The 14,515-nt window shown below is 42.3% G+C and overlaps 1 protein-coding gene across 2 annotated transcripts in view; it reads right to left on the reverse strand.

Moving 5' to 3' along the window:
• RYR3 (ryanodine receptor 3) overlaps nucleotides 1-14,515 on the reverse strand; it is a 557,080-nt gene that overhangs the window by 307,570 nt on the left and 234,995 nt on the right. For both annotated transcript variants that reach the window (XM_027083790.1, XM_027083789.1), the window contains exons 4-5: nucleotides 4,913-4,987; nucleotides 2,523-2,601 (exon numbers count right to left, since the gene is read on the reverse strand). In XM_027083790.1, the coding sequence (XP_026939591.1) occupies nucleotides 2,523-2,601; nucleotides 4,913-4,987 (154 nt within the window). The remainder of the gene's footprint in view (nucleotides 1-2,522; nucleotides 2,602-4,912; nucleotides 4,988-14,515) is intronic.

Raw genomic sequence — 14,515 nt, forward strand, 5'->3', positions numbered from 1 at the left:
CTGGTCTTCTTCAAGGAGACCGTGAAATGGGTTGGGGGTGAGGGAGGTAAATAAATTATTTTAGGCTCTAGGCTTTTATGAACACCTGGTCAACACCTTCCCCTCCGTCTTTCTGCCAAAGTCAGCTTCTGATCAGCTACCTTGAACTTGGGTTGGTGCATGTGTTTCCTTAATCTGTCAGCAGAATTCACACCAAGTCTGATTTTAGGAATTTAGAAAAAAAAGTGCTAGAAAGAGTAATATTCTCTGCTATTTCCCTCTATTTTTATTGGAGGCTCTAATAATTAAAAAAAAAAAAATAGGTTTCCTGAACACACGACTAGAAAGTGGTTATTTCTCAAATTTCTTCCCAATTCTCAAAAAGTCTGAAGTCATTTTACTGGTATAAATAGAATGACCATATATGACTTTTCCGGTTATGTGCTCTAAGACTGACAGCTGGTTTATACTTAGAGGTCAACTTACACTCAGAATGTGTGGCACTCCACTCATTTTGTCATTTTCAGCAAAGGTTGACAACACCTTAGAGGAAATTATATTTTAAGAATAACACTTTAGCTGAAAACAAAGCAACCTCAAATCAAATTCAAATATAATCTGATTTCAGGAAGAAAAAAAAAAAACCCTAAAGAGGCAGGCTCACTCTTCTGCTCTGTACAAAAAGGAGGAGAGGGAGGGGCTCTCGTCAGGCGTTCTGGATGTGACTGTGCACGATGCAGAAACTGCAAATGCACATGGGTTAAACCCTAGATTTTTTTTTTTCTAGATTATCTGTAAAATCAGACAATCTGGATCATCCCCTTATGAACGGACGTAGTTTCAGCAAGACCATATGGACTTTGTCCTTGTTTGACTACCCAACAATGGAACTCTCTTCCTATTTGGGGGAAAATGTCATGATATTAAAGACTGAGACTTTGAGACTCTTCCTGCAGTGTGACCTAGGCTGTTTGCTCTTCCCTTGCCTTTGTTTCTGCCCATTTTCTAAGGCTGGGGCTCAGCTTCAGAGCAGGTCTACACAATATCCTTCCAGTAAACTCTCATTCTGCTTGAGTTAATGGAATTAGTTTCTGCTGTTTGCAACCAAGAATCCTGATTGGTCCATAAGCCCAACCTCTAAATAGAGCAGAAATTATGTATGTAATGCCCTTGGCAGATAGATTGCCCATGAATACTTCCAGCCACAGGGAACATCCTCCTTCCCGAGGCCAGCTGTTCCTCTACTGGATACTTGCAGATATTACAAAATGGTTTCCTTCTTTGAGATGAAATGGGCCTCTTTTCAACTTCTATCCATTGCTCCACTGGTCTTTGGAATAACCCACAGCAAGTCAGCCCCTTCTTTGATACTATAACTAGAAATATTTGTTGACAATTATCTTAGCCCTCTGTTCTTCATTTCTGGTGTCCAGAGAGAACCTGCATCTTCCTGGTCACCACCTTTCTTAGGATCCATCACTTGACTGTCATTATTTTCGACTGAACTAAAAAAAAAAAACAGCCAGTGTTCCCCAAACTATATGATGGTATATGAGGTATAGCACTGGCGGTGGAGGGCAATTAAACAACATTGAATCATATAGTGAGAAATTTCTTTTATTACTTTTAAGCCTTCTGATTCTATCAGAAAGTTTTCACTTCGGAGCTCGTATATCATGAACACTTTTCTAATATTTGCCAACACCTCTTCAATTATTTAGTGACATGGTTTTCTTTTCTCTATATTTATTTTTAAGGCAAGCAATACCAGTTTTCTACTTATACCAATGATTTTAGTTTAGTCTTATTATAAAATTATAAGTACAAAGTAAGTAAATGTAAAGAAAAATATAAATAATAATAAAAGTGATGTACAGGAATGGCAAACACCGCGATGGTGGATGTCATTGACTAACATTTGGGAAACACTGCTTTAAAAATAGCTGGTTCACTGCAGAATAAAATGGGACTACTCTTTTTAAAGATTTTTTTTTTAATGTGGACCATTTTAAAAATCTTTATCGAATTTGTTACCATATTGCTTCTGTTTTATGTTTTGGTTTTCTGGCCACGAGGCATATGGGATCTTAGCTCCCCAACCAGGGATCGAACTGTACCCCCTGCACTGGAAGTCGAGGTCTTAACAACTGGACTGCCAGGGAAGTCCCAGAACTACTTTTCTGATCTCAACACTATACTTCATTATGTAAACACTTATTATGCTATCTTTGTTTTTTAGCGATTATTCATTACCATTGGTTTCTTTCAGGAATAACTTCTCTACTTACTTTTGGTTCCTAACCCTAAAAATTGTTTTTCTTTGAGACTCTGGCAGACTGTGGTTAAACCATTATGCTTGCCCTCATTCTTAGTTCCTATGTTTTCATTACACATTCTTTTTTTAAATTCTCCAAAGTTTTATCAGACCAGGTTGATATTGACCACTTTGGTTTGGAATCCCAAATGAGTAGCATTCAGTACCCTTCTCAAAAGCCCTTAGCCCAAGACCCCACTGAGCAGCAGACCTAGGTATGTTGACTTACCTGTGGCATGTTCCCGTAGACCTACATCAAAGGCAAGTTTATCTGTCTGGGATCTTGATGTAGTCAAACACGTTAGATACTGTGGAACAAGAGTAGATGCTAGTGAAGTCATACTCTTCTGTCAAATCTTGGCATCTCACCACTAGTTGGCTTCCAGTTGTCAATTTCAACATTGAGCTACTATGAAAAGGGCCTGTTTATCTTGTTCATTGCTACAGTGCTTCTGGGACATATTTTTGTAAAATATTTAAAACCTCAAAGATGTTCTTATCTGATGACCCAGTGATTTAACTCATAGGACTATGAGGAATAAGTTTTGAAATAGAAAAAGGTTGAAATATTAAATATGCTTTTGTTCAAAGATACTCTGAGAAACTTTTAAACTGGGAACAATATAAACAGAACATAAATGGCCAACAACAATGGAAAGGTTGATAAACTTTGGTACTTTATTTTATGGAATATTATGTTACCATGAAGCCTATTTTTCAAGAGTGTGTAACAATATGGAATATACACAAAATAGTGTACTTATATAGTTGCCACGTATGCAAAACTTAAATGCCTAGCACCCAGGCTAAAGGGAATTACACCAAATTGATAACAAGTTGTCTTTGGACAGTGGGAGCGACCGCAACGATGCCCCCATTTCTATTTATTTTCTGTTTTTCAAATTTTCTATGAGCTTTAGAACTTCTCAATTAATGCCTATGTTTTTTTTTTCTGATGATAAAAATACATGTGCATGTAAAAGTTAAAAATTATTTAAAAAAATAACTTAATAAAGGAAAAAAGTACACAGCCTGTTCCCTGCCTCCTTTTATTGACAGGCACAGTGGGTGGTCTTAGAATTAGACTGGGAGGTGGATATGCACTTGGCACAAACTTGCTGAGTTATACTTCTAGTTCACTGCAACAGGAAAATGGAGAATCCTTGTATTATTATACAGTCCTCTTCACAGGCTGCATGCTCAATGCTGCTCCTAAAAGGAACTGGCCAGGATAGAGTTCATGTTCACCGTGAGTGGTATTTCTTGGGAGTGAGGGGCAACCAACCTAAGGATGAATAATGTAAACCTTCCTCTCTCTGGCACAATGCTAGCCTGAGTTTTCAAAGCCAGAAGTGTGCTTTTTGAGCTTTTGTTTATTCTATTTAGGTAGAAAAAGAGAGGTATTAGGGTTTAATTTACCCTATGGATAAGGACCAGATGCTTAAAGATGAATGATCACCTCTCAATTCTAGAGAGTGTCAGGGTGCAAAAGTTTCCCCACTCTCTGTCCCCATCTCCTGCTCAGATAACCTTCGATTTGGTCACTTTTGTTAGTTTTCCTTTGGCACGAGGGATTATCACAGACGAATGTTCAGGCTGAAAAGGTCAACTCCTTACCAGTGCTCAGGAAAAAAAAAAAAAAATGCTGCAATAAATAAATCATTGAAGAGGCAGCTGCTGCTCTCGCTGCCAATTTGATAGTTCAAGCTTTGAGACAAACTTTGCAGCTGCTGCAGGTATGAAATGTGTGAAAATAAAGTCTTGAATTCATGTCACAGTTTTCCACTAGGGCTAGAGAAAGAAATCTTCCTTATACTGATAGCGAGGGAGAATGATACATGTAGGAACTGGGGGTAAAGGTTATTAGAGTTGGTACCTATTATACTTGATCGAGATCATGATAGTCCTCTTAACACTCCCTGCAAAAGAACTGCAGTATCTGTGTTTAACAAATTATATTTATTTAAAACTTGAAAATTTTTTCAAGTTATAGTGAGTAATCGCCATTTCAGTTAATTCTGGTTCTAGATCCCTGAATAGATCAAAGCCTGACCTGCTTCCTGTGACTGCTTTGCTCATTGTCTGTCTCCCACCTCTGGATTAACATAATACCTTCAAATTCTTCCAGGACTAAAGGCACCAGATACCATCCTATTTCCTTTCGCTAGTAAAAGAGGAGACATTTCACAAAAAATCCATTTGATTGCTTTTTCTCCTACACTGGTTATGCTCGTATACGTCATATGTGCAAGTCATCAGTTATTCCACGGTTTATTTGATCATCCATTCAACAGATATTTACTGAGCATCTAGTATATCCAGGCACTGCACTCGGTCCAGGTAGGTTTAGTTAAATAAATTTAAAACAAGACACGGTCCTTCTCTGGAGTGGGGAGGAAGGTGGTCAGACATTAAACAAACACAAATATATAAGTGCTCAGTGAGGTAAGTTCCAGGAAGGAAACGCTAAGACAGTAATGTGCTATAGTTACTTCCATTTCCAATGATTCCCGCTGATTACTTAACCTGATCTAGACACTTGCTGGTTTCCTGCCCTTTCTTCCCTCCTCATCTTTCCCCTCCTCCTTGAATGGTGAAAGCGGATCCAGAGATGCTTACCATTCCGCTGAAGGAGTGCCGCAGGAGAATTGCGTGACCGTACAGCAGGGTCCTGTGGCCACCCCCTTGTGCAGCCTGTGGGGAAGGAGGGCAAGAAACGTCAGCACCGGCCAGGCACGGCTTCTCTGACGGCAAAGCAGCACAAGAATTCTTGGAAGACAGACTACAAAGAAAAGACCCATGGAGAAGCTCCCAAGGAATTCATTCTAGAAGCGAGTGGCCAGCCTACAGGCGGGGGGTGGGGGTGGGGGGTTGGGGGGCGGGGCGGAGACTGGTGACCACAGCCATGCAACATCCCTGGGAGAGCGTGTGTGGGGCTTCTTCCTGAAAACAGCCCCTGCCCGGGATCAGCGGAAACGCAGAGCCGTTCTACTAGAGAAGCACGTACATTAGATCGTTACTGCTTACCTTCCTTTGAAACTTCTCAGAAGCGTTCAGAGTGAGAGAGAGAAACACATGTGATGTAACTACAGCCTAGTGACAAAAAGGCAGCTTGGGGGCAGGCATATGGTCACAGTCTGTGCCTCGTGGTCTTTCCTCTTCAAGGCACTTTTGCCTCCTGCCCACTCACTTAAATGGGTCCTATGTACCCACATTGCAGCAACGAGATATGGCTCTGAAGTCCAGGGCTTTAAAAGGGCAACCAGTGATGCGAGAATAGATCCTCTAGTTAAGGGTCCGTCTAGGTGCCCTTTCTGTGCCCCACCAGGCAGCTCCACTCTGGCTGTTCACTCAATGGCAGCCCAAGCAGCGGGAGAGGCCCAAGAGGAAGAGACAGCCCAACGTAAAGCCACCGGTGTCTGCTTCTTACTTTTCCCCTTATCTGATTGGCACCCCGTGATCTGAACCGAATAGCACATGATAGGAGACAAGGCTATCATGTTTCCAGTTATAGGTGAAAAGGTAACATGGAAAACTGAAATCTACAGAAAATTCTAGAATGTTTTGGCATCAACATTTTCAACCTTTTACCCAAATCTCTCCCTGTCATGTTAACCTGCCCTCAGAGACAAGTCACATTTTTTTGATCACACACCCCTTTTAGGAAGAAATATTTGCGCATAGACCACCATCCCCAAATGTAGACAAAGAGAGAGTTCAAAGCCTGAGATTAAAATGAACCACAAACAGAAATTCTAACATTTTCCTTCCATATGCCAAGGGCACCTCTTATGCATCATGTATTAGAGCTACACAGCAGCAAGCCCAAGGGCTGGTTCGAGGGTCTGCTTCTCTCCTGTGTCGACCCCTCACCAGGGCCACGGGTGATGAAGGGGAAGCTGGTGGTGGAGAGAAGGCAGAGGTCTAGATGGTAAGGCCTGAAGTAATTCTATTTCAACTCTATTTGGATTAACAGAATCACCCTGTCAAAGAGATGATTTTTCATGTCATACAAGGAGCCTAAAGAAAAGGAAAAAGATAAATGTGGTATCATGTTAAAAAAAAAAAAAAAGCCGGTAACTATATATAAATGTGGCTGTGCTTTTTTCCCCACAGCTATAGAGATATTTAAACGCTCTCTAGACCTTAATACTACGGAAGGATTAAATGTTCTTCACAATATTTCTGAATTTCTTGAAACCATCTGAACTAACTTTAGTTGCTGTATTTACGAATGTGTCAACAGCTTACATTAAAATCAGTCACACTAAAGAATTTTCATTATCTTGTCAGGCTCACTGACAGTTGTAATATTACAAGTTAATTAATAGCTCACGATGGCTTATGTTGTGGGTTTATGCTCCCAGACTAGTCCTGTGCCTCAAACTGAACTACTCACTAAACTATACTTCCCATTGTTAACCATGGGTCACACCTTCCTCCAATTCTTCTTTGTTCCTGTCAACTCTGTGAGTAATCGTAGGTAAAGAGTCAGGAGTTGCTGACCCCCAAAGTGGCACTAAGGGTCCTGTGCTATCCTTCTCTGGCAATGCTGGAAACACCTCCTGGCTCTCATGTCCTCAATTATGATGCCAACAGAAAAGCAGAGTGACTTAACTACCCCTCTGGGATTGAAAGGAACGACCCATGCCAACTCTTCCCTCCACTAAGATCTCAGATGCGTGTGCACATCAGCTTGTTAATACACAGGCTGCTGGACCCCACTCCACAGTGTCTGCTTTACTAGGCTCGGGGTGGAACCTGAGAACGTGCGTTTCTAATAAGTTCCAGGGAAAATGACATTGATTATGCTGCCGGCCCAGAAACCACATTTTGAGGACCAGTGCTTTAAGGAATGATGGAGCTTCCGTGCCAGAAAGGTAACGGAGCTTTTTCTGCAGAAGCTTTTTTTTTTTTTTTTTTCCGGTACGCGGGCCTCTCACTGTAGTGGCCTCTCCCATTGTGGAGCACAGGCTCCGGACGCGCAGGCTCAGCGGCCATGGCTCACGGGCCCAGCCGCCCTGCGGCATGTGGGATCTTCCCGGACCGGGGCACAAACCCGCGTCCCCTGCATCGGCAGGCGGACTCTCAACCACCGCACCACCAGGGAAGCCCTCTGCAGAAGCTTTGATAATCGCCATCCTGGTGAGAGCTATCATTGGCACACACCATGCCGCAGGTGCTTTACATCCATCATAGTTCATCCTCCTAACTTTTCAAGGTAGGAATCATTTCATCCACTTGGAACGTGAGGAATTTGAAACTCAGAGAGGAAAGGATCTTGCCACAAGTCACACAGCTGGATGTGGTGGTGGGAACTGAACTCAGAGTTAATTCCCAAACCTGACTCATTTCACTGTACTTTTTACAATATATTCATTTGCCTACTGTGTACAAAACCAGGGTACACAGCACCAGGAAGAATAGGATAGAAAGATACTTCCTCAGCTCCTTAATGAAGGTAAATTGATACAGTTGGAATTAAATGAGCTCTAACCACATGGCAGGCACATAACTACACTAAGTGCTGTACGGGAATCATCTCATTCTATCTCTTAATTAGTGCTGCGAAGTAACCATGGAATTACCTCCATTTTATGGAAGCGCCAAGTGAGGCTGCAAGAAGTAAAGTAAGTTGCTCAAAGTCATACAGGTTCCAAGGGCAAAGCTGGGATTTAACAAAGACAAGGGATTTAACCATATCCTCTATTGTCTCCCTCTTTGTATCTGGCAGGAGACAAGGCTTGTGTATAAAAAACCACGTTACAAATAGAAATGACATCCCTGTTCAAAGAGGTGAAGACACACAGCATTGGAATAGACCAGGAGGGTAACGAGGGTGTTAAGGAATTGCTTTATCAAAAAGGTAGACAGTAACATTCTAGTAGGACTGTTGATGTGTAATGATAATTTTAAAAAAAAGAGGAACCCATATAGGCAAAGCTCTGGAGGTGGGAGTATGAAGTACACGTGGGGACTGGTGGACGATTCACTGGTTAGCGTTGGGTTTGATGAAAGGGAACAGCTGGAAATGAGTTAGGACGCAGGCACAGGCCTGTCAGATTAGGGAGGGCCACACCTGACCGTTCCACAGCTAATGGGACACTGGTAGAGGTTGTTTTTTTTTTAATCATGTAAATATTTTGTTTTCTTTTTCTTTCTTTTTTTTTTTAACATCTTTATTGGAGTATAATTGCTTTACAATGGTGTGTTAGTTTCTGCTTTATAACGAAGTGAATCAGCTATACATACACATATATCCCCATATCTCCTCCCTCTTGCGTCTCCCTCCCTCCCACCCTCCCTATCCCACCCCTCCAGGCCGTCACAAAGCACCCAGCCGATCTCCCTGTGCTATGTGGAGAATGTCACAATCAAAACTGTCCCTTAGGAAGGTAACCCTGACTACAGAATGGTAAAAGAACTGAAGGCATCAAACCCTAAGGACAGAAAAGATCATTCTCTCATTCAGTTTCCAGGACAACCTCAGGAGAGGAGGTAGACCAAAAATCTTGGAGTCATCCTTTACTCCATCCTCCCTCTCTCACTCCACAGTCCATCCAAAGCACCTTCGGTGCCACCTTCAAAATGTATTCTCTATCCGACTATTCAGTGTCCCACTGCTACCAGTCTGGTCCAACCTACTGGCCTGTCTCACCCTGACTATAACACCTCCTAACTGTGCTCCCTGCTGCACCCGCCCCGTTTACAGTCTGAGCTAACACGGCAGTCAGAGCCATCTGTTTAAGACTGTCAACCACCTCACGTTAATTGTCTTGCTCAGAACCCTCCCAATGGCTTCCTTTCACACTTAGAAATATGGACGTCCTCACCATGGTTTCTAAGGCCCTGCATCAGGAATTGGCAAATTTTCCCTGTAAAAGACCAGACAGTAAATAATTGGGGCTTTGCAGGACACATACGTTATGTAGTCTTCTTTTTTAAACAACTTTTTCAAAAATTAAAAGCCATTTTTACCTAGAGGGCTGTACATACACAAGCATAGGCTGGATTTGGCCTGCTGTTGCGATCCCTGCCCTACTCGATCTGGTTCCCTCCACCTATCTGACCTCATCACCTGCCAGCAGGAGGGTCTCCACCACTCCCTCTGCTCCAGCCCCATGGCCCTGCCTCTACTCTTCAGACAAGCAATCTCCTACTACAGGGCCTTTGCACATATGCTTCCCTCTGCCTGGAATGCTCTTCCTTCAATATTCTCATGGCTCATTTCCATCCTTATTCATCTCTGTGTTCAGATATCTTATTAGAGAAGTCTTCTCTGATCATCTCTTCTAAAAGAACAATCCCCCTTACTTGATCACATTTTTTCTGCTTTATTATTTCTCATGGCATTTGTTAGCTGATATGTTGTTTTTGACATGTATCTCCCCTCCCTCCCTCCCCCTGGGACATAAGCTCCATGAGTCTTTGGTGTGTTCTCTGCCACATCAACATCACTTTTACCAGGGCCTGACAAACACGAGGCACTCATTTTCATATTTCATCTTCCTATTTCCCGAACAAATGAATAATAATTGGATGAGACAGTCCTTTTGTCTGCCTTATACAAATGGAAAAAGAGAAGCTCTCCTATGGTCAGCTTGTAAGCAGCGAGCTTGGATTTCAACTTGGGTCTAACGACAGATGCTACCAACTCTTTTCACTATTTGATGCTAATTCTAGATAACATTCCAGGAGGTGATATGCTACATAGAAGACTTCACGGGTCTGTTCCCAAGCGGGATCCAGACCTCAAGACTGTGAGACTTTATTGGGATGGCAGTCCTGTCCCTGCTGGGAGTGACCTTGGCTATCATCATTGGCAGAATGAGGATAGATGGTACCACCTCGTGGGATGGGAGTGCAGCAGGGGGTGAAGCCAGCAAAAGCACCCTGATGCCATGTCCTGAGGAAAAATGTTCCACTAGATCATTAATTCAATCATCTCGTCTGTGATTTCAAAAGTGATTCTGTCACTGACATTTCTTTAGGAGGTTCCCAGAGGACACTGTCACCCAGTAAGATAATCCCAATATGGCAACAAAGGAGAGGGGAACTCTGCTTCTCTCCAGCCATACATAAATGTTTCAAGACTGTCAGATCTCTAAGCCACCTCTTTTATAATCTGGAACCCCAGATTCCACTTTGGGGGTCCCAGGATCTGGAAAGACTCCTTGTGGATCTAACATAAGCTGTGAAAGCTTGGGGGGCTACCTTCCTGGAGGGCTTGCAGGGCACGACATCACTTCCTGGGTGTGGATGTGTGTACTTTCATTTTCTTTTCCTCCCCCACTCCCTTCCCTCCCACTCTTTCAGGCTATCAGAGAAAGAAAGGAGCCTTGCTAGAAGGTCACAGAGCAATGTTTCCTCCAACACGCTGGAGACCCTTTACATCGCCCAGGAGGTTTCCTTTGACACAAGCGACAACTAATAACAATGCTGCCATACAGGTAAAAAGCAGTAACACTTAATAGCAGAAGCAAAAACAAGTAACCTAGTATTTTCAGTTAGAAAACATAACGAAAGTTTCTATTCATAATTGCTACAAGATATTAAAAATTTTAGGAATTTACCTAAATGTTGAGCTAAACCTTCAAAATGAAACCACAAACTTTTGCTCTAGAAAACAAAATTTGATTTGGTGAAATGGAAATGTGTACTTTGCTACAGAATGAAAATACTAGTATTTGTTAATGCCCATTCTCCTAAATTTAACTTACGGTCTTAATGTACTTTTAATGAAAATTCCAGTAGGGTATTTAGGCATTCAACAAGATCACCCTACAGTTAATCTGCAAGCATAAACATTAAGAAATTTATTCTGAAAAGGAACCAAGTTTCAGAAAATGTTACAAAGCAAAATTCATTCATTCATTCTGGTAATGGTTCAAAGGAAGAACGTAGCACAATACAGACAGCCCATAAACAAATCTGAAATGCAGCATATGATAAAGCAGATTCTTAGTACAATGCGGGGAAGGCAGGATTATTAAGCAAATGTCCCTTTGTTTGATACGTGGAGAGCAAACTAGAAAAGTAGTCCGTAAGATCTACAGGAAATGTAAAAGATAGATTATGGATGGGTAACAGAGTTAAATAATTTATTTTAAAATTAAACTCTAAGACAACTAGCATGTAATAAATAGTCCACATTCTTTTACAGAGCTAATACTTATCTATGCTCTGAAGCAACAGATAAATTCAAAGGAAATAAAAAGACAGGATTTTCCCAAGATTTCTCAACTTCAGAACAATGGAAACGTCGACATTTAATAGACTACAGGAATTCTTTGTATCACTTTGACAAAAGGATTAACATCTCATTGAAATGTAAGAAAAAATCATCAAATAAAGAAATGGGCAAAGGATATGAATAAATGATTCATATCAGGAATAAAATTAAAACATATGGCAGAGATTTTATCTCTTCTAGTAATGAAAGGAATGACAAAGCAACTTTGATGTATCATTTTTCATCAACTAAATTTTCAAAAATGGGGAAAAAGCCTTAATGCCATCAGAGTCGCAGTTTAGCTGGTGCTACCCTGTAAGGTGGCACTGAATACAACTCTTTTGAAAAGCAAGATGGTAGTATATAAAAAGAGCCATAAAGGAGTCAGTAAACTTTGCTGTAGTAATCCTACTTCTGGGAGTAATTCAAAAAAAGCAAAACGTTTGCACACTGTTGTGAAAAGAGCGTCATAATGGGGCAAACAAAGAATCCGGAAAGGACCTGACTATCCAAAAGAAAAATATTGTCTAGTAAAACACGGGGCTTCTTCAGGATGTTCTACCCTGCAACCATGAAAGGAGACAATTTACAGAGGCTACTGGAAACACAGAAAATGGTTATGATAGACCATTGTGAAAAAGGCAGAATGCAAAATGCCTTCTACTATTTTATATGTATATATATATATAAATATGAAAGAATGATAAGGAAACCTATAAAAATGAAATAGCCATTTGGGCAGTTGCAGAACCACTGGACTTTCCTTTTCCACATTTTTCTTTAGCACTACTACCACGTGATCATTTCAGTAAAACGTCCGTGTGCCCAGGATGCAACACCGTGCTGCATGTGTTTAAAACAATGGAGGGCTACAAAAGTGTTCTGTCTCTTCGTTAAAACTTCAGTTGCTCGAGGTGTGATTTATTTGCCAGAATCCTCTGTAAATGACTTCACCTGTCTGAAAGGTGGCTGGCAAGGCATACCTAGCATGCTTGCAGTTAGGCAGTGATTCCAGAGTCTAGCCCTACCCTGGTGTTGGATAGAAAGCCCAGAGAGGCAGGCTTTATCCAAGACACCTCTGTCCTCCCCTGAGTTCCCTCAGGCCTACCCTAGACTCCATAGGGAAAATCTCTTGCCCAGGGAGTCACTCTCACTTGGATCTCAAACATCCTGGCTCTTCTGACAGCCCTTAGTGGATCCTTCACCTTGGATCCCACCCTTGTCCCTAGAGACCTGGTTTCTACACTACTCTGTGCTTCCCAAGGCTGCCCCCACCAGCCATCAGATTCCAGCTCTACCTCCCCCAACTGCTACAAGGCATCACACCCTTCTGGCCAAATTCCCAAGACCCCACTCAAGCACCCCACTGTTCTAGGAGGGGTTGACAGAACCGCATAATCAGTGGGACAGATGGGACTCCCCAGCTCAAATGGCAGAGGGGTTGACCGACAGAACCGCATAATCAGTGGGACAGATGGGACTCCCCAGCTCAAATGGCACGACTGCTGGGGCACTTTCCAACCAGGTCTTGGATTGGAAATTCTTGGGAACAGAGACAATTTTCCCTCTTTAATGACAGTTAAAGTAGCATACTGGAATTTACAAAGTCCAGGGGTGGGAAGGCACATGTACAGATTAGTATGACCGGTGATTTGGAGTCAGAGTCAGGGAATATGACAATAGCAATTCCATAAGCACTATCTAGCCATCCTAACTCCCTCACTATGTGTGAAATCCTGAAAAACCCAATACAGGAAACTAAACTCTTTTCTTCACCACCTTCTCTGGATCAGATATCCTACACTTCAGCTAGGTAATTGCCAAGCCCAGCTTTTGGTTCCCCACTTTGGGATATAAAGACACTCTAAGAAGTCTAAGGTATCATTCTTACAATTTGACACCTTGATTTTTCACTTATAAAAGGAGGATTAATATGGATCTAAAACTCTTAGTCAAAGATTTCTGAGCCATTGGCTATACAGAAAGCAACAGTATCAGGATGGAGTCCCCTAATGAGGTTTCCTCTATAAGAAACACTTCAAGTGAGTCTGGGCCAACTCGACCACAACAGTGCAGGCCCTTAAGGTAAACACACACGAAAGGAGGACACATTCTTAGCATCCTTCATGGGCCTCTTGGGATACTGCTAAAAACTGAAGTCATGAAATAGAATTTTAATGAAGTTCAGAAAAGAGGAGGAAGTGCAGCGTCTGATAGCCCACTTCCCCACGTTCAGTGATCACGACAGTCTGTCCAGTTGCCCTACTGACAAGACAGACCCACGATTCACAAGCTGCAGGCACAGTACAACCCCAAAGAGAAAAGGTTAAAGCTGGTCTGCAGAGGGCCTATGGCAGAACTTGACCTCCCAGCAAGGTCAGCAGGGTGACCGTGACTCAAGGAGCCCGACCTCCCATGCCCTCAGTACTGCTCGCTCACCATCACTGCATATCCCAGGGCCCAAGAACAGAGTGATCAAAAAGCTGTGCACAAAGGCAGGCTAGTCTCTTTTCTTTCTTTCACTTCTTAAACAGAGAAAACACAGGCAAAACGCAATCAATCCATCCCCCGGCCATCAAGCACGGAATGCCAAATTTACCATTTCCATAGTTTATCATTCATTGAATTCAGCCAACCCAACCTCCTGGAAGCACCTAGAATTCTCCTTCCTGGGTGAGAACATTTTGGCAATCTCATTTTTGTTCAAGTCATTAATTTCATAGCCACATGGAAGTAGTTCAGGACAAAAGGATGAAAGGCCAGAGCCTTATGTGAGAAAACGTAAGCTCTGGGTCATGAGCCTTATCTGTAACAAGAACCTGCACTGCAAGGAGGTATTTTCTTCCAGGAAAGTGCCTACACGGCTTCTCGTTTGCACAGATGTGGCCGAAGGGGTGAGGAAAATCAGAGAGATGGCTCAGATGACTTAGGGATCGCAGAGGAGCTGTTGTTATGACCCCCAGTTCATTATTTCCTGTGAGCACGTCAAG

Source organism: Aethalodelphis obliquidens, unplaced genomic scaffold (genome assembly GCF_003676395.1).
Source record: "Aethalodelphis obliquidens isolate GAN/ISIS:26980383/991018 unplaced genomic scaffold, ASM367639v1 scaffold51, whole genome shotgun sequence".
Lineage (NCBI taxonomy): Eukaryota > Metazoa > Chordata > Mammalia > Artiodactyla > Delphinidae > Aethalodelphis > Aethalodelphis obliquidens.